We start from the raw sequence: 24,801 nt of genomic DNA, 5'->3' as shown, positions 1-24,801 counted from the left end.
TTTGTATCTGCTTTTATTTTTTTACGTTCTGACTTGTTGTACTGGACTATAAAATTATAGTGAATAACAATACCTAGTTCACTGTGCGACCGCAGCATATACCACTTTATGCCCATGATCTCACTTTTGGCCTTTAGGTTTTAGCACACTAAACAGTATTGTAGCTATTAACCTGCCACAAAAATAATGATTAAGCAAGGATTTGCCAAATTACCATTTGATCTAACAGCCAATTGGCAGCACGAAGTGTGCAATGCTCAGACAGACACGGTAATATCTGCCCAAGATAAGATTTAGACTACATCAAAACAGAAAGGTATTTGCATTTTCCAGGAGTATTTAATAAAAGGAGAGAAGTATTTGCAACCACAATATTAAAAACAGGGAGCTATAAAGGCATTTCTCTTAATTCTTACTTCTGCTCGGCAACAGTGAAATTCCCTCCAAAGAACTCACTCGACCTTCACATTCTGATTACAGGACTGTAACAACAGTCACCGTCATAAAAAAAATCGAGTGGAAGGGCACAGAATCCACTACTGTATTTCTGTCTTTCTAGAAGAGTCCAATACCGTGAGTGCTTTACGAAGAATGCTTACCTTGGGCAGTGTTCTTTTGAGGACTGAAAACAGGAAGGCTTGATCCGGTCTCTAAAGTTTGCCAAGTGCCATGGCAGAAGTTACATGCTCCAGGTGAAGAACACTGGACCTGCTGGGCTGGACTAGGACTTTGCCTGAGTGGTTGACTTGGAATGATCTTTGAGGATGTATCTGCCCTTTGTTGCTCCGGCCAGTGGTTTTCAATAGAGAAATCTAGCTGAACCTGTTCAAATTCAAACACAATCTTACATAGGTACATGCTTTTCTCATCAAAGACAACTGAAAATGGGTTAAATCCCACGGTGGCATCTTGGTCTTGGAAAGACAGAGCGTTTCAGCAGGAGGCAAGACAGAAGAAAATTATTATTTTTAATTTTGAACGGTTATACAAGAATTTTAATTATAACACCATTAAAGCGATTGCGAAACCCTAGTATTAAGTCTTAACAAATACTATTTTGTACAAGAATAATGCATGACTTAAAAAACGCATCTTTTTCAGGTTTTCCAGGAGATGAGTGTCGAGCAACTGCAATTGAAAAATGCAACTGAAAGCCAACTCCATGGCTGGTAAAACTGCGCTGAACCTCAGTGGATGGTAACTCTGTTTCTTTGCCACAGCTGCTGGGAGCTGGTTCTTCCTTGATCCAGGGCAGGCAATCAGAGAAGGGATCCTCGAGGAATAAAGTCGCTTTGCATACTGAAGCTCCTAATATGAAATATTACATTGACACAAATAACTAATGGCCTCTAAGAAATAATACATTTATAGCTCAGTTTGCTGTTACACCGCTAGTTTTCAAATAATCAGTTATAAATAATATTAAACAAAATTATGTTCCCTTCAGATCAACAGGGCCGAAGTACCCTCCTAACAAACCTCTTAATAAATCTGTTCAAAATCTGCATTTCTTGCTGTTACTATCACCCTACTTGTTACTCAAGTTTATATTGCCAGGGTCATTCTTCACTTTTGTCTTTTCCCAGGATTAAATTACAGACGAAAAACTCCCAGAGAAGTCCTAAAAAACAAAATAAAGCAGCTGTGGAAAATAAATTTGTCAGTAACTTGAAAAACCAAATTAACCCCCAAACTTCCACCAACTTTAAACATGCAGCAATTAAAGTGAGATTTGATGAAAAGCAAATTACTTCAGACTTGTCAAAGCAGATGAAAACAAACACCAAAGTATTTTGCTATATATTTAAGACTAAAGAAACGAAACATGAGGCAGTCACATAAAGTAACTGACACTGAAACTCCTGCAGGTATGACAGTGATAAATTCTCTGTGTTTTTGGTAAGAATGATGACCTTGAACACGGGAGGAAATGTAGCCTGGCTAGTAAGAGTGATTCCCCAGAAGAAAAGCCGCCGGGCCAGAGCAGCAGCGCCGGAGCTCGGCCCGGCGCTCGGCGTCAGGGCAGCAGCGGCCGCCTCAGGGGCGTTCTCGGGAAAGAGCCGCCTGCGAGGAGACAACCGGAAACGAACAGCTGGGATCGCGGAGCGGCCACCCTTCTCTCGGCCTGAACCAACTCCAGCAGTAACGGAGACGATCCCAAAGGTCGCAGAGCTACAAAGACCCACCATGACAGCCATTTCAACCACGACCTCCAAGCAGCCATGAGCTGAAGAGGCTGGACTACTCCTGGAGTTCAGCACTTCATCTGGAAAACCACAGTCAAATGCTGCCTCTCCAAGAGCCATTTAAAAATCTATTTATTCTTACAAAAGCAAGAACAATCTTTAATGATTTTAAAAAGAACACAGGGGACACAACCTCCCAGAAAAATAGAAAACACAGTACCTAGCTCATTAAAAATCGTGCAAGGGAAGACTGGGATGGATGGCAAATGAATATTTATCGGTCTCAGTTTAAGAGTTAGCTCAGTTCTAAGATGAGTTGTGGAAGAAATAAAAAGTAAAGAGGTGGAGGAAGAAAAAAAAGTAAGAAACGTGCTTTTGAATTGTGGCAATTTTGCCCAGATCGGGAAATCGTTTCTACATACATTTAGCATAAGCATTTAGCTAATCCTTTTCAGAACTTGATCCGAGCAGTGCACAGATGAAATAAGCAGGCTACGAAAGGTCTCCTCAATCACTCTGCTGGTCCCTAATCTTCTTTGTAAAAATCATTCCCGGTGTTAAAGAGCTTAAGAAACAGCACATTGAACTGGAAGTTCAAGTGAACAAAGGATGCCAAGCTTGTGACTTTAAGTTAATAAGATGCTCACAAGCATCCTGAATAAATGATATATCCACAAACACACGGAGGCATTCCACAGTAAATTCACCTGCGGGCAGACCGCTTTCCAGGCCTCCTGAAGCCTTCAACGGCTGCCTCCACCTCACGGGGAGGAACAAGCGGCCATGGGCAGCAAGTGATATACAGGACACTCCACTTCAGTATAAGGGGGGAAAAGAAAGCCCAAACCCCAAACTTCTTTACTGGTAGAGTGATCAAACACTGGAACAAGTTGCCTAGAAAGGTTCTCCAAGGAAGTATTTCCCCAAATGAAACTGGTTAATAATTCTACTGGAATGTCATACCTCGGAGCAACAACCTCACCCTTTCTGAAAGAACATGGTTTACTGCCCTCAAAACTACAATGACAATCAGCTGCTCTTACTCAATCCTCACAGGAACAAATCTGCTGATCAATTAAGTAAAGTCCATAGCGAAGTCCCGACTACTGAAGTCACTGGGAGGTCTGCCACTAACTACTAGGGGAGCCAGGATTTATCCATCTGTCTCTCTGGTGAAAGCTGCAATTTAACTATCAAAAGCTGTGTCTCAATTACAAAAGGCAAGAGGCAGGTTAATCGTATATCCTGCTTTCATATACGGAAAATGTGCTATTACAATAATTTGGACAAGGGTGCTTTAAAATCCCAGCACTGTGGGTATTTGGAAATATGCTCACTGATTAATCATTTTCAAGTTTATCTTAGAACATACAGCAAATCCTTCAAATGGTCTATCTTTTTCAAAACTAAGCTTTATTAAACTCATGCTTACAATTCAGGATTGCATCTATGCTGTATTAACACAATTGTTTCTGAATTTTTTTGGATTAAAATCCTGTCTAAAAAAGTTAATTTTGAAGTCCCAAATCTAAAATTTTAAGTAAATGGGGCAATGTCCAGCCAGCAGGCAGTCACTAGTGGTGCTCCCCAGGGTTTAACGTTAGGGTTCGTTCTCTTCAATGTTTTTATCAATGACCTGGACACAGCAGTTGAGGGCACACTAAGCAAGTCTGCCAGTGATACTAGATTAGGAGGACTTGCTGATTCCCTTGAGGGTAGGCAGACCTTGTAGAGAGACCTCAATAGATGGGAGCACTTGGCAATCACCAACTGTGCACAATTTCACAAGAGCAGATGCTGGATTCTGCGCCTGGGACAGTGTAATCCTGGTTGTCCATATAGACTGGGGCATGAGAGGCTGGAGTGCAGCCCTGCAGAAAGGGATCTGGGGTTCTGGCTCAAAGTGAGCTCAGGGTGAGCCAACAACGTGCCCTGGCTGCCAAAAGGGCCAACCATAACCTGACCTGCATTGGGCACAGGACAGCTAACCAGGCGAAAGCAGTGACTGTCCCACTGTACTCAGCATTGGTGTGGCCCCACCTCGAATGCTGTGTGCAGTTTTGGGCTCCACAATATAAGGATATACAGATATTTGAATGTATTCATAGAAGGGCAACAAAGATGGCAAAAGGAGTAGAGGGCGAGACTTACGAGGAGCAGCTGAGGACACTTGGCTTGTTCAGCCTAGAAAAGAGGAGACTGAGGAATGACCTCGTTGCTGTCTACAGCTTCCTCCAGAGGGGAGCGGAGGTGGAGGTCCTAGTCTCTTCTTTCTGGTGTCCAATGACAGGATGTGAGGCAACGGCTTAAAGCTGCATCAGGGGAAATTCGGACTGGATAGTAGGAAGAAGTTCCCCCCTGAGATGGTGGTCAAGCCCTGAAACAAGCTCCCCAGGGAGTGGTCGTGGCCTCAAGCCTGTCAGTGCTCAAGAAGCATTTGGACAATGCTCTTAGATACATGGTTTAATTTCTAGGTTGCCCTAGTTGGAATCAGGACTCGAAGATCCTCATGAGTGCCTTCCAGCTCAGGATATTCCATTTTTCTGTTAAATCTTCCAAGATACCAAAGAAAGATTTGAGCTAACATCAGTAAAATACATTTAAATGCAGAATTTTAAGGAAAGTTACATTAATGGAATTAGAACTGGCTTACGTGCTCATTATCACGAGATTTCAGACAGCATATCATTATCTTACCTGTGTTGTAAGCCTGTGCTGTAGATGCTTTAAAGCTGACAGCTGACACTGTGTTCTTTTGACAAGCTCTCTCGGAAGAAGACTGCCAGAGGCCACACAAACTGTGCCGTGCTTAGAGCTAACAGGATGCCCAAGTCCTGGAAAGGAGAGAAAATATTGAGGAAGGTATTCTCTGGTGTTACTTTGTCATCAATACTACATTTCCAGCAAGTGTCTATAGTAGATATAAACTAACTACAGAACACAGGCCTTCTCGTTGCAGATGGATTCCATGCTGTGCAGAAACAGGCCTTGTGTTTTTTCCTTTGCTTCACTGCCAGAGCAACTGTTGCATGGAACTTAAATGTCCGCAGTGAAACCTTCTTACGTTATATATACTCTCAATTCAAGTTTGGTCTATAGTAAGCTTATTCTGCTTTCTCTTCCACTTTCATAAATCATTAGTGTTTATTCCAAGAGACAAACTACCTCTTCTTCCGCACTTGCAAGAAGTCTTAGTTCAAATTCCAGTTCTCACACTGACATCTAAGCACCAGGGAGCCCTTCATCCAAGATATTAATCAACAAAGTTACTGCCTACAGTTTCTCACTGTTCTATGTTAGCACCTCCTATCACAGGATAATCTTGCAACAATTACTACTGCAGTCTCTCTCCCAGATTTTATTTGGAATATGTAAGCTAGCGCTCTTCTGTAGCAGAAGTTTACCTTCCTTTAATAACATTGCAAGTTCTGCCCTGAGTCTGTTTCCCATTTCAATCAGCTGCTGCTTCTCTTGGCTCAGAATTGAGATTTTTCTTGCTGCTTCCTTCAGTGTATTTTGCATTCCTTGTAGAGTACAGCTGACACCATACTGAAGACCAACACCAGGATCTGCATCAGGTAATTGTTGGCTGAGATTTGCCATATTTTCTTCAAGAACTTTGTGGTTTGGCCCCTGAAAAAAAAACAGATTATGCTTATAATTAGTTTTTTGAAAACGTTGTATGTGGGTTTAGAGATTTGCACAAACACACATTAGAACCCAGTTGAAGAAGAAGTGTAAAGTTGAAATCTACAGCCCACGTAAGGAGTATAATGTCTCATTTTTTAACATTTATTCAAACAAAAAATAATACACCATGTATTTAACTACACACATGCATACAGACGCTTCAGGTAGTTTAAACCTCTCCATACCTTTTCTATGTCTGGACTTACTATACAATCCAAGTTAGTTGAGCTGACTTTGATACTGGCTCCAGTTGAAATTTCCTTTGTGCACAACGAACCTAAAAGAGGAGTATAATATGAATGTGTATTTATTTTTAATTTATTTTATCTTATTTAAAGTTAACAAAGGCTTTGCTTTAACTGGTTATTCATGTCTCATTATTAACAAAGTTAGAATATGCTTATATTAAAAATGCCTGCACACTTAATTGGCTCATGATTTCAAGCTACTGTACAAACTGACAGTTTAAAACTAATTCTGCAAACTGGTAACACACAGATCCAGTCTCCTTGCAAAATTAATTTGTAATACAGAAGTCATCAGAATCTCAGACTTATGTGTGCGTGTGCATTGTGGAATCCTGAGAACCCCACAGCCACGATGGTTAAACACCCGTGGGTCAGACAGACCTCACGGGTCACGACTGCGCCCGCTGCGCCTCCCCGAGGGGTTTGGAGCTGCGTGCCGGGAGCCGTCACCTGGCCCTGCGGGCTCGCTGGCTGCTGCCGGAGGAGCCGACGCCGGCTCAGCCAGACGCTCCATTTCTCTCCTCATCTGTGCAACAGCAGCACGAAGGTTGGCATTCTGCTCCTGCAGCTTTCTGATTTCCAAGGTAGGGATATCTTTGTTCAGAAAACTTTTATAACCACACTGAAATAAATAAAAGTACAGCACAACAACAACCCTTCGTTAATGACCAACACATATTCTTCTCCACAACACTACACACACAGATCCTAACACTTTCAAGTATTAAAAATTCCTGCAATTGTGGAATATACACTTTCACAGCCACCAAATGAATCCTGATTTGTAGACTGTCCACACCAGACGTTTTTGAAAAGGAAATGACCAACTAATCTGTTTGGAATATTTGTATCAAATGCTGCTAATTTGTTTCTGAGCTCAAAAAAAATGTTTCTTTGTATTCAACCCTAACCTGAAATTGTTGCTAAGCAGCAGTTCTGCCTCTTGAGAAGGCAATTCACGAGGCCCTGCACACAGGACACGTGTCAGCAAAATACTTCAATATTGACACTTATGCCGTGCGCAGCCTCAAATGCGACTTCTTTTCTGTCTTTTCCATCATTTCCCACTTCCTGCAGCCCCCTTGTTTCCCCACTCATAAGTCTGTTCTGTGAATGTGACCTGGAACACTAATGGCCTTCAAATCACATTTACCCGTTGTAAAGACAAGAGCTGCCCTCCAGCCTCTGTCTCCTGTGGCTCTTTTCCTAACAGCAGAGGGCGTGCAGAAGATGAGGACAACCTCTATTCTGCCCTTACAGTCTCTCTAAGGACGTTAATGTGAGGACAGGGAAAGGGGAGACTGAAAAGGCACATAGGGAAAGGCACCGGCAGGCGCCAATACATCACCCAGGTGTGCTCTGAATTTTGGGGCCCAGAGCTTCATCTCAACCTGCAACACACACACGGACCATCACAGTTTGAACCAGAAGCACAACTGTTCCAGATTTTTGCTAGTGGAAAAGACGGAAGACCATATAATAATCCAGAATTACTGCAAGCAATCTTTTCCTATCTGCGCACTTGTATTATTAGCAGCTAGGCAGACATGACCCAAGTCTTATTCAAAACCAGTTACAACTAAGATTTTCCAGGCTAGTGTGTTTCACGTCTCTGCTGCTTAATTAAAAGCCAAGAATGACTGCTGCAATATTTCTAGCATCCTCATTGGGTCTCAAAGCAATCTGAAGCAAGGACCTGTATGCTGAAGATACTCTGCTAGGGTGTATTTAAACTTTAATCTTTCTCGCCTCAGCTGTCTGAGCCAGAGGCCAACCAGCATGCCGTTTCTTCTTTAAGAAGACTAATTTAAAAAAATGTTATCAAGTTTAAAATTTTAATCACTTTCCCCATTTACCATTCCTTGTGTACAGAAAAATTAAAAGTTCTAGTTCTGAATAACAGGGTTTTTTTGTTGTTGTTTCTTTGCTTTTTAAACAACGCCCCTTCACATAAATCAGAGGCAAAAATGTTTTTTTCTGGGATGGGTACTGCTTACCCTACAGGCCAGAAGTGCAAAACAGAGACAGAGGGTATTAGCAACAGAAATAAAAGCATGACAGTGCAAACCAAGTCTTGCCAACAACAGTAATATTCGGTTACAGTGGAAGACAGTGCATGTGAACAGGGTAAGAACCCCTCCACAAGCCTGATTCTCTCGGTATTTGAATGACCAATCTGCAAATCATTCCAGTTCGAAATGAAATTGGAAAAACAACTTGCTCCAGCGCAAGTTTTTGCCAGCGGCCTACTTTTGTCTAATTTATGACAAAAATTGTTTTCAGGAAGTATCTTTCTGAATACAATGCTGTCTGCGTTCAGAATGCCGCTAGGTTTGCTCAGGCCGCTTTTTCTCCGCAGCAGGCGCCGGGCCGCGCTCCGGGCCGCCGGGTGTGCGCCCGCGGCCGCCCAGCAGGGCGCGCTGCAGCGGCTCCTTCCTTCCCCGCCCGGGCGAACCACCGTTTTCTAGTCACAGCGCGTTGTCCTTCGGCACGGCTTCGAACCAGCATTGCCTCTGAAATTTTGAATGGCTTTTTGAAAAATATATGTATTTTAATAAGTACCAATGAAAGAAAAACTAGCTTGTGATACTAAAAGACATTATTTTAAACAGCTGGCAAATTAGTATTTTGAAGCATTGCCTTAAATTTTTAACTTTAAAATCTATCCTGAATTGCAACTAACACAGAGGCTCAGGAACATTCCAGAAGTTATGTACTCCCATTCTGGTGTGCCGTGATGGTACAGTACATTGTCCTGTTTGGGAGCAACCACCTACACCCAGCTCGCTCCTTTTGCCAGCGAGTAATGGATCCAAACCATAATGCAGCCTGTGACACCTAATCTATGTGTATTCCAGGCTAAATATGTTTATATTTTGAATTAAACATATGAAAGAAATAAGCTGCTTAAAACAAGTCAAGTGGAAACAAGACCCGTAAAGTTGTCATCTCTGAATGAATCCATCCAAGTTGAGACATTAAGTACCGTCTGACCTGTTTCTCCCCCTCAGGTAAAATACAGCGATTAAACGATGCCTGGGTTGCCTGTTCTCTCTCAACAGGCAAAGCAGAAAGAAGAGTCTTCACTTCATGCAGCCTGTGGTCTGATCTCTGTCGATCAGCTTCCACCTGTGAGGGAGCGGGAGGAAAGCAGAGCATGTCGGTATCGCCAGGACAAAGGGCGGAGAGATCAGAAAAAAGAAAACAGGAAATCAAAGAAAAAGACATCGTAAACCCCAGGACAGAGACCTGACGCGCAGCCCTGCTGGCCCTGCCAAACCCCGCCTTCACAGAAAAATAAGTTGGCTTCATTGTCTCATCTTCTCTTTGTGAAACGGACAATGCCGAACCATCTCTCAGGTGTGTTCCTATGCTACACCTATCGATGCCTATGAATCATTTTGGGAAGATAATGGTAAAATAAAACACCAGAGTAAATGCCTGCACCCTAAACTTCATAAACAAGAGTCTCCTCTGTACCCATGAGCTTACTAAACAACTGGTCACTGAGAACTGTTGTTAGCCCATTGTGTAATAGTCTCTAAACAACAAACAATAATTTTTCAGCAACAGAAGCTTGTACAATTCACAGAAACGGGATTTTTTTTTTTTTCCATACAAAAATACTCTGAGTTTTCCAGGCCCAACATTGTTCCCCTGGTAGAACTCAAGCAATCCTGTGATCTGATGCTCTCTTTGGCCTGTTAGAGATTGTCCACGAAAATTTATCTGGTCTTTGATCAAGTATATTTGATGAACTGCTGTGCACAATACAGAATTCTGTTTTACAGACTTCTGAAAGAAGGCCGAAGTCACAGCTCCCCTGAGAAACGTAATACGGAAAAACTCCATAGCTCTCTGTGCAACAGATGGTTCCTGAACAGGGTTAATTTGAAATTCTCACCTGCTCTCTTGCTGAAGACGGGCTTCGTGCTCTGTTCTCTGATTTCTGATACCAATTACTTTCAGCATTCTCACAGAGCTGCTGCCAGCCCAGTTCTGCTCGCATTTTATTACTCTCTTCCAGAACCCGTTCTCGCTCAGCTGCCAGAGACAGTTGTTGTTTATACCTATGGTACACAGAGCAAAGCTGTTGATTTCAGCAGGATAAACGCTGAGGATGTTTTATTTTAACCTCAGCCTTGCTTGCTGTCCTCATCTTGAATGTTCGAAATTTCTCCCATCACAGCTTACAAAACAAGGTTAATCAAGCCACTCACTTTCTAATAAGAGCATCTTTCTCTCTTAAACAAGCACCGTGACTCTGTTCTCTTCTGTACAGCTCAATTTCCAGACTTCTGTGTCTCATCTGCAGTTCTCTAATCTGCTGCTTCAACTTTTTAAACTGTTTGACTCGGGCTTCTTTGGCTGACGCTGGCATCGCATCCTCTGCCTGGACAGCACGAGCGAGTTCTCCGTGCCTGGAAGAGAGGCAACTACGTGAGGCTTCAAACCACAGAAGCACGTTATTTTTTAGTACCTTTGATTTAGTACTTTTATTATCAATTTGGTTTGAGCAAATTCAAAGAATCATTGTCAGATCAGTGGAAAGAGAAATCATTATCTGCTTGTCAGTGGAACAGGTTGCGGTGAGATCTTTTTTGCAGTTGTTTTTTCAAACTAAGAATGCCACTATTTATAGTTGGATTCAGGACCAGAATCCTTCTGGTACCACTGCAGTGAGTTTCACCTCAGTTTATCACAGAACTTAGAAGTGCAATTTAATAGGGGAGAAGGGAGCACTTTGCCTTTGATAGCAACAGTATTTATAATTGCAAGCGAGTTTCAGTAAGGACTATAATGGAAATAACACTGTAATTTTAAATATAAATTGCACCAACCACCTGGATGTCTTACAGTCAAAAGAATAACAAACCTATATATGATGACATTAAAAGGTGACTTAGGAAACAGTGTATATATAAGTAAGAGACATCTTACAACAAGCACAGCTCACCCGTACAACCTAAAAAGCAAAGATACCCGTTATAATCCAACCACTTACTTCAGGCATATCCAGAGAGAGGCGATTCATCGGTGCTCCTGTTTCCCCACATAGGGGCCTAATGGGACTCATATCAACCTCTTTGCAAAAGGAAAATGATGGCTTTGCTGTAAATCACACACAATTGAATGTGTTTGGCATATGGGATGCAATGGAGGTTTTGCAGCTGTTACTACTAAAATGCTGCTTCAACAAGAGGTTGGATGCCAGGTTCAGCCTAGTCACTTCGACCAAGTAAGAACAACTTGATGCTGAAGACCATTTCAGAGTAATACTTGAGAACCTTCAGACTTCCACACAGCCCCTATTCGTCAAAGAAGTATAAAGCTTTAAAAATTCATTCAAATTATAAAGAAGCCATACTTGCTTCTCCCTTCCTTACCATCCTTAAAACATATCCTTGTAACAAGAATAAGATGTGCATAACACACCAGCAGAGCTAATAAACCAGGATTGCTCGTCTTCCTTTAAACTACAGAAAAGAGAACGAGAAAGAAAATGCCACCCAACCAGTATTAGTTAAATATCTCCAGCCACAACTGTTTTCCTTTATGAAGCAGTAACGGACAGAACTGAGACCACCTGGGTATTAGCACAGCGGTTTCACTGTATGCTGCAAGTCCTAATGAGACAAACAATCAACACAGCTACATTAAGTAGTTGTGCTGTAGCATTGTTGCAAAAAAACCCCAATCAAACACGAAAAATTTAAAAAAAAATGAAATAATGCCAACACAGTTCCAATAAAAAGTTATGACAATTGGTGATACAAGTTAGCATCACTTATGCACTCTCTCCTTCTTTACTGCCAGTACCTGGTTTGCTATTTACCTTAGAAGTAAGATTAGACACATAAACCAGCAAATATACATTGCACTTCATATAATCTTCTCAGAATAGATAAAATATAACAGAAACTGAGGGACAGGCTAAGGACTAATACCATACAAGAAAAACCTGGGATGTCAGGTGCTGAGCAGGGACGCATCTCTACCAAAGTCCAGGGTGGGCTGTGCTGGGGGTACAGGACAGCCGGATGTCTGGCTTTGCCACACTGCAGGACAGACAGACAAGCAGCAGGCAGAAGGGACTGCGTAAGTAAAAGACAAGGTATGGTGGGCAAAAACAATTGCCCCAGGGACTGTGAAATGAGTACATATTCAGGAACGTCAACAGAGGGCAACACACCATGAGGAGCACTGACACTGCATCCCTGGAGCAAATACAGGAAGGGACAAGCCATACGGATGGAGGAGGGCAATGGCGCTGGCAAGCCAGGGATCAGGTCCTCCGCAGAGCTAGAGTTTGTACACTTTGAGTGCAGAGAGGGAGAGAAAGACATAATGGAACGGGGGCAAAAGAAAACACTGCCTGGGGAACCGACTGCAGGGAGAGGCAGGTTCCAGGAGGAGGTGAAGGCCCGCGGAGGGCCCAGAGGCCAAAGAGCGGGTGGCACGCAGGCCGGCGACGTTCGGGTCCCTCGGGGAGAGGCAGGAGGGGGAGCACACGGTAGCACAAAACAAGGCTTGGGTCTCGGGGGCAGCGCACAGACCATTTAGTAGCACAAGGGCGCAGAAAGACAGCGGGTCCCCAGAGAGAGAAAAGGACACAAGGCGCACGGGTGCCGCGTCGGAAGCTCCGAAGGACGAGCCGCAGCACAACGGCAGCCGTGCGGCCGCCGCGCCCTCCGATGGCGGCCGCGGAGCAGCCCACCCGCGGAGCGGCCCGCCGCGGCCCCGCTCCCGCGGCACCAACCTGCGCGTCCTTCCGCTCCGGGCCGCACCGCGCCTCGCGGGCCGAGGCGGCCCCGTCTCCGTGGCAACCGCGGCCCGGCCCGGCCCGGCCCGCCCACAGCGCCAGGCGGGCCCCGCGGCGAGCGCCACTGGCGCCCGACCAGCCCCCGCCGGCCCCGGCCCCGCGGCTCCGGGTTCCGGGTTCGGGGCCGCCTCCGGCCGCAGCCCCAGCCTTGCCGCGGGTCGCCGGTTCCCATCACCGCCTCCCTTGCTCAGCGAACCGCGCGTCTCGGTTCCTCTCACTGCATTCACTTCCGTGCACCAGGTGTCATGGTCTCGTATTTTTCCCATTTCATCCTCTCTACTGACCCACAGCACCCCCTCCTCCACGTTGTGTGAGATGTGCACACTCCTTCATAGCCCTGGCCTCTTTTAATAACACTCTCTGCTCCCAAAACACAGCTAACACTGGTTTAATACTCTCAAATCTCATGTTCTTGTTTACTTGTCTCCCTATACATTCTGTTTATCAGACTGTTTAGTATAAAACAATTTCTTCCTAGTGCAGATCAGGACGCAGAGTCTTGGCTCATTTCAAGTGCAGCTCTTGGGATTGGGAGCAAACGGAACAAACTTCCCATTCTCTCCTAACTCACACTGCACTGGGTGAAAACTTTTAAAAGCTTGTAGAGCAAGCGCAGACCAACTGAAACACAAGGTCACACAGCACAGACACATAAGTTCTGCTACCAAGGCATTTAGTTATTTAAAAAAGGTATCTCTAAGCTGTCTACATGCAACTGAGGATGATGTAACACGTGGACTGGACGTAAAGCTGGGTTTTCCCTTAGTCACTCCAGATGACTCACTTGTCTGGAAGTCATGAGGCAAGCTTCCCGCAACGCTCTTTTTTTTTCTTGTTTCTGGATTATGGGAACAGCTTTGTCAGACGAGAGACCTTTCAGAAACCTGACTGTTGCATGAATTATACCTCAAGTACATTAATCTAAAGAAAATACAATCAAGAGTTTTTATTTATCTTTCCTTAGGTCATCAGAAGAGACCTGTATTTCCTAACCCCATGCCATCTAGAAAAAGGAGAGGTTTATTTCCATCAGTAACTACTACTGAAAATTAGAATCAGAACTAGTAACTTGACTTCTGAAATGATTCAAGTTTCATTTAGCTACATGAAGTGTATCTACATATAATTTCAGAATACTACAATTACTAAAGAGATTTAGTTCATTTGTTTATATGAATCATCTCTGGTTTAAAATACAAGAGTGAAATCTGGCCTCAAATGACTTTTGAAATCTGAGCATCCGAAACAGATCACCCAGCCTTGCTTATCTTTGCACATTATTGCAATGAATCCCTAAGCAGGTACAAATGGGTACTTCAGCAAAACTGATTCAAAAGCCAAAGCAAGCATAATACGCAGGGAAAGGAAACAAACTTTTATGGCATGAAAAGAGTTTCAGATTCCCCCTCTGTATTACCTGATTTCTGCAAGAAACTTCTAAAGTATTGGAAGCTACTAATCTGTGCAACACCATAGCTTTCACAAGACAGTACTGTATCCTACCTATCCTCTTCTAGTTACAGCCCTGCCCCTGGGTATCTCCACACAGGTAGCAGGAATCATAGAATCATTTAGGTTGGAAAAGACCTTTGAGATCATCGAGTCCAACTGTTAACCCAACACTGTCAAGTCCACCACTAAACCATGTCCACTAGCACCACATCTACACATCTTTCAAACCCCTCCAGGGATGGTGACTCCAGCACTGCCCTGGGCAGCCTGTTCCAACGCCCAACAGCCCTTTCCGGGAATAAGTTTTTCCTAATATCCAAAATAAACCTCCCCTAGTGCAATTTGAGGCTTCTTCTCATCCTATCTCTGCGAGTCGTGCCGATCCGAACCTTGCCGAGCCGTGCCAAGCCTTGCCGATCCCAGCCTTGCCACACCCTGCAGAGTTGAGCCTTCCAGAGCCGAGTCTTGCTGATCCTTGCCGAGCCAAGCTGAGCGGTGCTGAGCCTAGCCTAGCTGTGCTGAGCCTAGCCAAGCTGTGCTGAGCTTAGCCGAGACGGGCCGTGTCCCACTCCTGAACCCCTCCAGGTGTGTGGGTGGTGAAGGCGAGACCGCCCATGTACATGGGCTCCTGACACCTCCCGTGTTGGAGCATCCTCCTGAGCTTCTCCCTCGCTCCAAAACTCTCCACAGGCTGATTTTCCACCTTTCTCCCTCCAAAATAAGGAGGTAGTTCAGAAAGATTTGGAATAAAATTACTTCCTTTTGGGGAAGACTTCCTTTAAGAAGTTTGAAAGTTTAGGCTTCCAGAACTGACTTGTAAGTGATTAAGGTAGTGAGTGTCTGTTTCTTTACATCTTGACTCTATAAAAGTGGACTTCATGATGTGCTTTGGATGAAAATTTTGGATTTGTATTCTGAAAAATCATTTCAGGCACAGTCAGGTTTGAAAAAAAAAAGCCAATAAAGCAAATGTACGTGTTTGTGTGAAAGGCAAGATGGGGCACGTAAAGTTTTCTTTTTTTTTTTTTTAAGTCACTTCATACACCTCAGAGTTTTTTGGTCCTAAATAGTCCCTGTTTATAGCACAAACATGGTAACTGGCAATAGCAAGAGAAGCTCACGGGTGAGCACACACAGCAGAGCTGAGCCTGCGCTGCCTTGTACAACAACCCCAAGTCAGGGTAAATGGACAGAGTGGGTAGGATGCAAGGGGTCTTTTTGAGTCCAGTCTTCTGATGCTGCTGGGATAGAAGTCTCTTGTTTGTTTTGTCTTTCAGTTGCTTCAAATTGCGACATGAGAAGAAGAATCAAGTTCTTGAAGTGTTTTTGTTTCAAGTTGTTAGTGGAAAAAAATGGCTTTTAATACATTAAAGTGCAGGTCCACTATAGCAGTGGTAGAACAGGCAGCTGAAGGCAGCAATCCTATTTCCTGTTTCCTTCTCTTTCCACCTTCTCTGCAGCCTACACCAACAGCTCTCCAGGGCTGTCTTGCTCTGTGCTACACTACAGCCCACCGACTGACTCTCCTGCTGACAGGTGTCTCCAAATCTGGAACATTTCACTCTTGTTTTAACTTTATCATTGTAAATTGCTGGTTTTATTGAATGCTTTTGTCTGTCTGCCTGCAAGATGTACTGTTCATTTTTCAGATCATGATTCGTTTTATTCATACTGTCATCAAAATACTACCTTTTTTAGTAGAAGTTATTTAATGATGTATGCCATGACTTGTCTAAGCAGTGGAACAAACAGATTGGCAGAGAAGAACACAGTTTCTTGATCCTATTAATCTAGAGCTTTTCTTCCGTGAGAAGACAACAAAGAAAATGTGATCATTCCCTGGAAAACAGAAACAGCAGCACGGAACAAACCTCAACTACAGAAGCCAGTTTGTACACGCAAGTCCATTGCTCGGGTCCTGCACTTTCGGTAGCCGGGCAGCGTTCCCGGCGGGCAGGGTCGGGTCGGGTCGGGTCGGGTCGGGTCGGGTCCGGTCCGGTCCGGTCCGGTCCGGTCCGGTCCGCAAGGGGCGGAAAGCTCGTGTTGGCCCCTCGCGCGCGGCGCCGGGGACTCCGCTTCGCGCGGCACCGCACGCGGCGGCGCGCCCCTCCGCGGGCGAACCTGTAGCGGCGGGAAGGAGTCACGTGACGGCGCCAGAACCCGGGCGCCCCCGCTGTGGCGCGGGCGGGGCGGAGCGCGCGGCAGCCGCGCTGGGCGGGTCTGTCTGGGCGCACGTCTGTCCGGGCGCACGGGGAACCGGGCAGGTTCGGCGTGAGCACCGGCACCCGCACGCTGGGGCGCGGGACGTGACTCAGGTACTGAGGCGGGGCCGTCGTGCGTGATGCTGGGGATGCTTGCCTTGCGCACGGGGGCGAACGCCGTGGGGAGCGCGGGGTGGTCTGGAGCCGGGTGATCCGGCCCCGGAACGCCGGGGAGTCCGAGAGCGCATCTCTGCGTGGAGCTGCCCGGATCCGCGGACGCGCTCTAGCGCGGCCGAAGCTTTGGGCGAGCGCGGCGGGGGCGTCGCGGCTTCATCCGTCGCCCAGAGGCTGCTGCTGGGGTGGGGGGCACGACGCGGACTGTCCTTCCCCCCGGGCTCCACCTCACGTGGGACGGCGGGGCAGCCCCCGCCCGCCCCGTTTCTCCCGCGCGTGGGGCCAGGCAGGCGCGTGTCTTCCTCGGGAAACCGGCGCTGCGGTGCGGGTCGCCCAGCGTTGCCGCCGCCGCCGGCCTGACGGCGCAGTCCAGGCGGGGAGCGTTCCTGCGACCGAGCCGCGCTTGGGCTGCTGCGAGAGAGCGCTGCCCCCGGCTTCTCCCCTTGGCGACCGGGTCACGCCTGGGCGCGCCGTGCCGCCGGCCCCAGCGCACGTACAGTGCCTGCCATCGCCGGCTTCAGACCGGTACCGGGCGACGAGGGTCTCTGCATCCGCCTCCGCGATCCCTTCGCTGCTGCTCACCTTTCATTTCAGTGTAGAGTCCCGGGAGGTAAATTCCGGAGTTCCCTTTGTCACAGCGGCGGCGGCTCAGGTTCGCCAAAGCGAGCGACACGCGGTCTGAGGGACCGTCCCGTCATGGGCGCAGCCCCGGCCGCGGCTCCGTTGCTCCGTGGGGCGCTCGGGCGCGGAATCGCCTCTTCAGGCTGCGTGAGCATCTGCGGCGGCGACCCGGGCGCCGTGGCCGCGATCGCCACCATTGTTCTCCCACCCTCTTCCCCCGCGGCCCCTCCGAGTCCGTTGGGAAAGAGCCTTTTGTGCTACTGCTCGTAATCCACACGGAAAGGTCTGTTCCTTCGCCTGCCTGACTTCTGTGCAGGAAAAGCGCCCCAAAGTGAGGGTGAATTGTAGCAATACAACTTCCTCACCGGCGCAAACCGTTAGCACTTAGCAGCCGTTAGTGGAAAGGCACTCTTGGTCAGCAGGTTTGCGTGCTTTTTTGGGTAAATGAGTTGGAAAGCGGTTTAATTTAGGATGTCACAGTGAAGTCTTGTGTGGTTTCGCAATGTTTATTTCAGAGGGAGCGGTAGTTTGTTAAGGAGTGGCAATCGGCAGTTTAAAAAGGTAAAACAGTCTATTAGTACAGTACACCTGTTGTGCTTCAGAGGAATTATAACTCAAGGTAAATTATAAAAAATATTAAGGTGATATTTTGAAGGTGACAGAAGTGAGGTTTCATATATCTCAATGCATGACACCATGTTAAGCCGCTGCACTGTCCACAGTGATTTTGTAAAATGACACCTCTTAGCCAGATGATCTTTTCCCACTATATTCAGCTCCATGTGCTAAACTAGCTCGAGATGCAGTGCACATACATGTAAGCACTTTCTGTGTCAGGGTAGTTCCATGGTAGTCCGCAATAATAAGCATGAATGTCCAGGTGGTGATGGGACCAGACCCTTAATTAGTATTTGTCTAGCTCTGTCAGCTTTTGGGTTCATACTAGACTAAATAAGGACGCTACTATAAACAGTTGGCAATAATTTATGCTTTTTTTTTTAAAGCGTTGACACATGGCAAAGCCACCATAGCTGCAGGGCTGAACTTAATTTTCATGAGGCATGAAGAATGATTTATAAGTATGCAACTGAAGGTCGGATTCTGCAACTTCTGTTTTTGAAAACATACAGAAAGCAGCCAAATAATTCAAGTGCATGTTTGTCACTTTTTCTGTACAGACAAAAGGGCATATGCTGTCTGGTCAAGGTGCCGCTGTGAGGCTGATGATAATGCACTGAGGACGATGGATGTGGTGTAAAAAACCCCATAGGCTTTAGGAAGAAAGTCCACTTTTCCAGAAATGGGTTATTTGATGTAGAGACAACAACTAGGGAGGCTGATAATGCTATTGTTAGAGAACTAATATGTTTGTTTCAAAGGTGGTACCTGAGAAGATTGAACTGTTAGTTACTGTTGATCTGTAATTAAAGAAAATATTTATGCAAATATGTATTTCAAGATTAAAAGTGCTGCCAGTCATCTTTTATTTAGTCTGCTTAGATTTTAATACCCTTGGGCAAATATGACTTATGGTTTATGACTCCTATTAACACAGTAGTGAGAAGTCTGTGCTTTTCAGTGTATCCATACTCCCAACACCTTATGAAGAGAGAATCATTATTCTTTTTGTTCCACAGATAAGAAGCTGAAGGATGATCTCTACATTGCTCATCTTAGACCATCTTCCTCATTTTGTAATTGTACAGTTCTTAGCCTTGTAGAGTTCCAGACTGAATTCCAGTCTGAACTGGGGTCCCTGCATGGAAGTTTATTCAAGGTTTCTGCCATAGTTAAAATAAATTAATTCAGAGGAAGTTCTCAAGCTATATAGGCCAGCCTACAAACTCACAAATGTTCTTCCTACCCATACTGCTGATCATAAAGTATGGCTACGTGGCCTATAAGGATACTGGCTAAACACTGATATTAGATTATTGCCATTTCTAGCTGCTCCTTTTTATAATACAAATGCTCTCCTTGTATATACACTGCAGCATCGCACCAAGCACACCACCCACAACGCTACCTACAGCCACCTAATAATTCCTCCTAACTGAGCCTGCATTAGTTTCCATGGCAATAAGAGGATAATCTCAGAAACATGGTGCGCCACACATTTAACTACATTTGCTCCCTTTGCTTTACACATTGCCAGAGCAAGAACCCATTTATCATAGGAGGAATCTGGAATAAATAGTGACAATACTATCACGTTTATTATGGTGATACCGAAACCGAGCTGCAGCCAGTTAAATGTAATCTTTTGCCTCTAAACAGGGCTGAGCTAGTAAAAGCAGAAAGCAAAGCAAGCTGTTGCAACAGTAGCCTCCTGTCTTCACAGCCTTTGCCAGTGTACCAGTATTTAAGTCAAATCATAAGTAAAAATTTTGCCTGTGCAAATCAGCCATGAGCCCACTTCTGAGAGGCGCTCTGGTTTGCACGTTCCACACAGGAACCTCCTTACTACTTGTTGATTCTTAGGGGGGTGAGTCCAGCCTGGCCTAGGAAGGCACGCGGCAACGGCATGAAGGGAGCGGAATGAAGTGCATCTTCTGCAGATACAAGGTTAATGGTCTTTTAATTTTGATGTGTTAATGTAAACTAGTGATGGATTAAACCAGATGAACAAGATTGATATGGATGTGTGCGTATGTAGACTGATCTTAAAAAGGATGGTGTTGAAGGTCTAGTATGTTGGTTTATGGTGATTTTTTAGCCAAATGTGGTCGTAGATGTGACATAAAGGCCAGATTCCCCCGCTTGTGCCCTTCTAGCTCTTTCGTCACAGCAGAACACAACACCATTTCAGAGGCCGTTCCTCTCGGGGTGTCCGAGGCTGGTGAGCCTTGTGGGCCCGGTGGAGCACAGTACATCTCCGAAAGGCCGACGTGCTCGGCCGGGCCGGGCGCGTTTCCGCGTGTTCTGGCCGCGCACTGCGGATGCGGCAGCTGCGCGGGACGGGCGCGCGGCTTGCGGGCAGCTCGTGCGCCGCCCTGCCGCAATTACGGTAGGCGCCCCGCCCATCCGCCCAGTCACGTCCCGCACGTCTCAGTGCGGCGGCCGCCAGCGCGCGCGCCCTGCTGGGTTGGCCGGCGCGGCCGCACGTCACAGCGGCGGGGTCACGCGGGGCCGCCGCGAGCGGGCCCCGCCCTGGACCGCCGCCCGCGGCTCCGGTGCTCGCGCGCGCGGCGGAGCGGCCGTGCCCGCGGCTCGAGCGCAGCTTGTCCGGCCGCGTGCGCAGCGCCGCGGGGCGCGGGAGGCCGAGTCGCCTTCCCGCCCCCTGCAGGAGCGCGGCGGACCGAGCGGTTCTGCCCGGGGGAACTCGCGGGCCGCCGGGGAGCTGTTAACGGCGCTTCGTCAGAAAAGCCGCCTGAGATGGCTCGGGTGCGGGTCCCTCGTCCGGGCCCGGCACTGCCGGCCAGCAGAGCTTGCCCCTGGGCTCGGGGGAGACCGTCCCCGCTGCCGGTGCGCGGCACGAGCCCTCTGTTGCCGGGGCCGAGCGTTCTGTCCGCACCGCTGAGCGTTTGGGATAAACTGCCCATTGGTGTTTTTCAGCAAAACGTGCTCACATGGCATTACCTCCAACGTTTGAAACATTCACTCCAAATGAAATGCTCTGACAATCTGTAAGCAGTGGGGGTGTGAATTCCTCCTGCCCCTTGACTCCTTCAGTTTTACATCTTCTGTTCTTCACACACGTGAGCTGAGACACTTGAATCAGCATTTTCCCTGTTACCATTAATGTTACAGAGCTACCAGTATCACGAGGGATGACACTGTGTGTACCTACTCCATGCTATCTGGCTATTGCTTTAAAATGAATCCTTTTTTGAAAAATGCTTTATACCTTGTATCATACAGAAGTTACTGGGAAAACCAGTTTTGAAGGGTGGACAGAAACCAATGACGGGCGGGTTGGCAGACACGCATCTCTGGACTTTAATTTAGTGCACCAAAGTGACCCTTGAAAAACGTCACTGCTCTCATACAATACTTCCTGCACTTCCCACATACAGGGACACTTCTTGTTTTTACCCCAGTCTCTCTCTAAAACTTTGCAGCATTACTGTGTAGTACATAACATTCTCACAATAAGATATTTTATTTTTTAGATGCAGAGGCACTTGTGGCTGCATATGGAAGATGTGAAAGATGATTCATCAAATATTTAAAAATTTTACTGATAATGTAATAAAAACAATGGAAAGTATTGCTTCAGGCAGGCAGTGATACTGAGCATTGCTGCAGTTACTAACGTCATCCACAATAACTGCACGTATATATTTTCATTGCAGTTTAGCTTCGGCACTTAGTGCATGAAAACCGATAGCTCATCAGAAGCTCGAGGTCTGTCCGTCTTGCCGAGGTGGGGGTGCGTCAGGGCTGCGTTGCTGTCCTCAGTAGGGAACAAAACGCCTGCATGATTTTCCGCAGTCGCACAGAATACTCATGATGCACCAGGATTTTGCATCCAGGTCTCCTAAGTGAATAATCCAGGAGCTTCGTATAACAAGGTCTTGTAACAAAAATCCTGCAGACTTTAATGTCGTAGTTATTACGTACTTGTGAAAGTCAAATACACCCCTGAACTGCTGTAATGGATTCAGTTTTTCTATGAAACAGGGATTTGGCTGAGATCCAGTTCTGACTTTGGGAGAGCTGAGAGGGCGTGCTCATCTAAAACCAACTGTCTGCATCTCAGTTTAATGTATTTTTTGCAAGTTTTTTAAGGACAAAACCCAAACAAGGAATAGTTAAAATAGCACTGCATGAGATTTGTATTTAAAATAGCCCCAGATCTTATTTGTAACTTTAACTGCGGTGCAATTTCTGCCTGTTTTGGTTAGATAATGTTGGTGAGGTATTTGTCCCAATGTCTACACACTGTAATTGCTTTTTGTTTCTTAGGGAACACTCTTGTCGCTTGAGCTTCGCCATGGGAGCTGTGGTAGCGGATGATGGTCCATCTGGTGTTAAAGCCCCTGACGGGGGCTGGGGCTGGGCTGTCCTGTTTGGCTGTTTTATCATCACGGGATTTTCCTACGCCTTTCCGAAGGCAGTCAGCGTCTTCTTTAAAGAACTTATCCGGGAATTTGGCATTGGATATAGTGACACTGCATGGATTTCCTCCATTCTGTTGGCCATGCTTTATGGAACAGGTAGGTGGTTCTCTGTTTTTGAAACAGCATTGCATCATACAGTGATGTTTGTAAATCGTACAGCCATCTACAGCATGAATCATGATTGCGTATCATTACTTGTGTGCAAGTAAGGCATTCCAAACAAGAATTACTATTTATCACATCAATCCAAAAGTTATTTAAGCACATCCAGCTTGCAGACAAAATTAAATTTCTGTAACTCAGCAGCTACTGAAGATGATGACAGAGAAAAATTGCATGGCACTGTGAAGACAAAAAGACTAAGTATTTGACTGCAGAGGAAAGAACATTCTTCTGGATTGGCCTGACAGTATGGAATAAGCATGGAAAGAGTCATAGAATCATTTAGGTTGGAAAAGAGCTTTAAGATCATTGACTCCAACTGTAAACCTAACACTGCCAAAGAAGAAATGCAAACTGACATAAAGTAAATTGCCAACATTGTTTTATCTTAGCAATTGTAACTTGCTCTTCTTGTGCAGGTCCACTCTGTAGTGTGTGTGTCAATCGCTTTGGCTGTCGCCCCGTCATGCTGGTGGGCGGCCTGTTTGCCTCCATGGGGATGGTGATTGCCTCCTTTTGCACGAGCATTGTTCAGATCTATCTCACCGCAGGTGTGATCACTGGTAAGCAGCGTGCGTGGTTGCAAATGAGCTTGCTAAAGTCTTAGCTTAAGTTGAAATTTTGCAGAAGTGACAAATATTCATCAGGATCATCAAGATGGGCTTTTATAAAGATGGCAGATAAATGTGGAATTAAACTCTCATTTATTTTTTTACGAATATTAATTTTACTGGTATGTTTCATAGCTACTGCTGCAATCAGTGAAGCGTAACCATGGTGTACAAGAATATTATGGAAGTGGACTGCTTTTTGAAATGTTCTCTTAGAATTCTTTTCCCCATTTAAAATAGAACTATCTTGAATCAGAAAAACTGTAATTAGAATTTTTTTAATAGAGATATTGTAGGCCAGTATTAATTTCTACATACCCTCTGCTACAGGTTTGGGTCTGGCACTGAACTTTCAGCCTTCGCTCATTATGTTAAACCGCTACTTCGACAAACGCCGGCCGCTGGCCAACGGGCTGTCTGCCGCGGGCAGCCCCGTGTTCCTCTGCGCTCTCTCTCCGCTGGGGCAGATCCTGCAGCACGAGTATGGCTGGAGAGGAGGATTCCTTATACTAGGTGGGATGCTGCTCAACTGCTGTGTATGTGGAGCATTAATGAGACCGTTGGAGTCACCCAAAAAGTCAGAAGCTACGAAAGAACCAGCTGAGAAGAAAGCGAAGAAAAAACTTCTGGATTTCAGCGTGTTTAAAGATGGTGGTTTTATAATCTACACACTAGCAGCATCTATAATGGTGCTTGGCCTCTTCGTTCCCCCAGTTTTTGTTGTGAGTTATGCCAAGGATTTAGGGTATCAAGACACCAAAGCAGCTTTTCTTCTGACTATTCTGGGATTCATTGATATCTTTGCTCGGCCCGTTTGTGGGATGGTAGCTGGTCTTAAGTGGGTTAGACCACGCTGTGTCTACCTCTTCAGTTTTGCTATGATTTTCAATGGCTTTACAGATCTCATGGGTTCCATGTCTGTTGACTATGGTGGCCTGGTGGTCTTTTGCATTTTCTTTGGCATTTCTTACGGAATGGTAGGTGCTCTTCAGTTTGAAGTTCTCATGGCTATTGTTGGTACTCAGAAGTTTTCCAGTGCCATCGGTTTAGTGCTCCTGGCCGAAGCTATGGCTGTTCTAATTGGTCCACCATCGGCAGGTAAGTATACCATTCATTTCAGAATTCAAAATCATTTGCATTGCATCCATTTACACAAATTATATGATAAGAGATCAGAGAAAAGAGACAACACTCAAGAAGTGCATATTGGGCTTGTGTTGCGCATGCTTCAATTACTTTCTGCAGTTACAATCTGAACTAGTCCAAGACAGGGTGGGATGAATCTTTTCCCTCTCGGATATATTTCAGGATTGGTTGAATTGCCATCTGGAGATGCTGCTCCTTCTCCACTGAAAACCTACACCGGACCTGTTATTAGTAGATGGCTAATATTGTACGAGATGAGTTTTACACACAGAGTGAATAATAAAATTCAGAACTCTTTGGAGTTGGGACTCAGAATATGAAACCTGTCAATTTTCTTTGGAAAGTACTAGGATAGATTCTCTATACCCAATGGTAGATTTGGAGGAGTAAAGAAAACGTCAGAAGGAGGGAAAAAAAAATCTTA

The 24,801-nt window shown here is 45.8% G+C and overlaps 2 protein-coding genes across 2 annotated transcripts in view; one reads left to right on the top strand and one right to left on the bottom strand.

Annotated features, from left to right (window-relative positions):
* The window catches only part of CCDC57 (coiled-coil domain containing 57), a gene marked incomplete at its 5' end in the record, with an annotated part of 25,612 nt that extends 8,020 nt beyond the window's left edge, over positions 1–17,592 (bottom strand). Inside the window, 15 exon segments of the mRNA XM_082067319.1 lie at positions 600–822; positions 1,187–1,248; positions 1,251–1,308; positions 4,884–5,020; positions 5,591–5,819; positions 6,062–6,153; positions 6,575–6,746; positions 9,111–9,115; positions 9,118–9,253; positions 10,029–10,194; positions 10,345–10,545; positions 12,885–13,173; positions 16,280–16,798; positions 17,272–17,356; positions 17,446–17,592. Coding sequence (XP_081923445.1) covers positions 600–822; positions 1,187–1,248; positions 1,251–1,308; positions 4,884–5,020; positions 5,591–5,819; positions 6,062–6,153; positions 6,575–6,746; positions 9,111–9,115; positions 9,118–9,253; positions 10,029–10,194; positions 10,345–10,545; positions 12,885–13,173; positions 16,280–16,798; positions 17,272–17,356; positions 17,446–17,592 — 2,521 coding nt within the window.
* The window catches only part of SLC16A3 (solute carrier family 16 member 3), an 11,145-nt gene continuing 2,900 nt past the window's right edge, over positions 16,557–24,801 (top strand). The window contains exons 1-4 of the mRNA XM_082066880.1: positions 16,557–16,714; positions 22,304–22,554; positions 23,040–23,183; positions 23,562–24,329. Coding sequence (XP_081923006.1) covers positions 22,332–22,554; positions 23,040–23,183; positions 23,562–24,329 — 1,135 coding nt within the window. The 5' untranslated portion in view covers positions 16,557–16,714; positions 22,304–22,331. The remainder of the gene's footprint in view (positions 16,715–22,303; positions 22,555–23,039; positions 23,184–23,561; positions 24,330–24,801) is intronic.

Source organism: Streptopelia decaocto (genome assembly GCF_964273445.1).
Source record: "Streptopelia decaocto genome assembly, chromosome: 16".
NCBI lineage: Eukaryota > Metazoa > Chordata > Aves > Columbiformes > Columbidae > Streptopelia > Streptopelia decaocto.
Note: the sequence above shows the minus strand (reverse complement) of the source record. Positions and strands in the feature narration are given on the sequence as shown.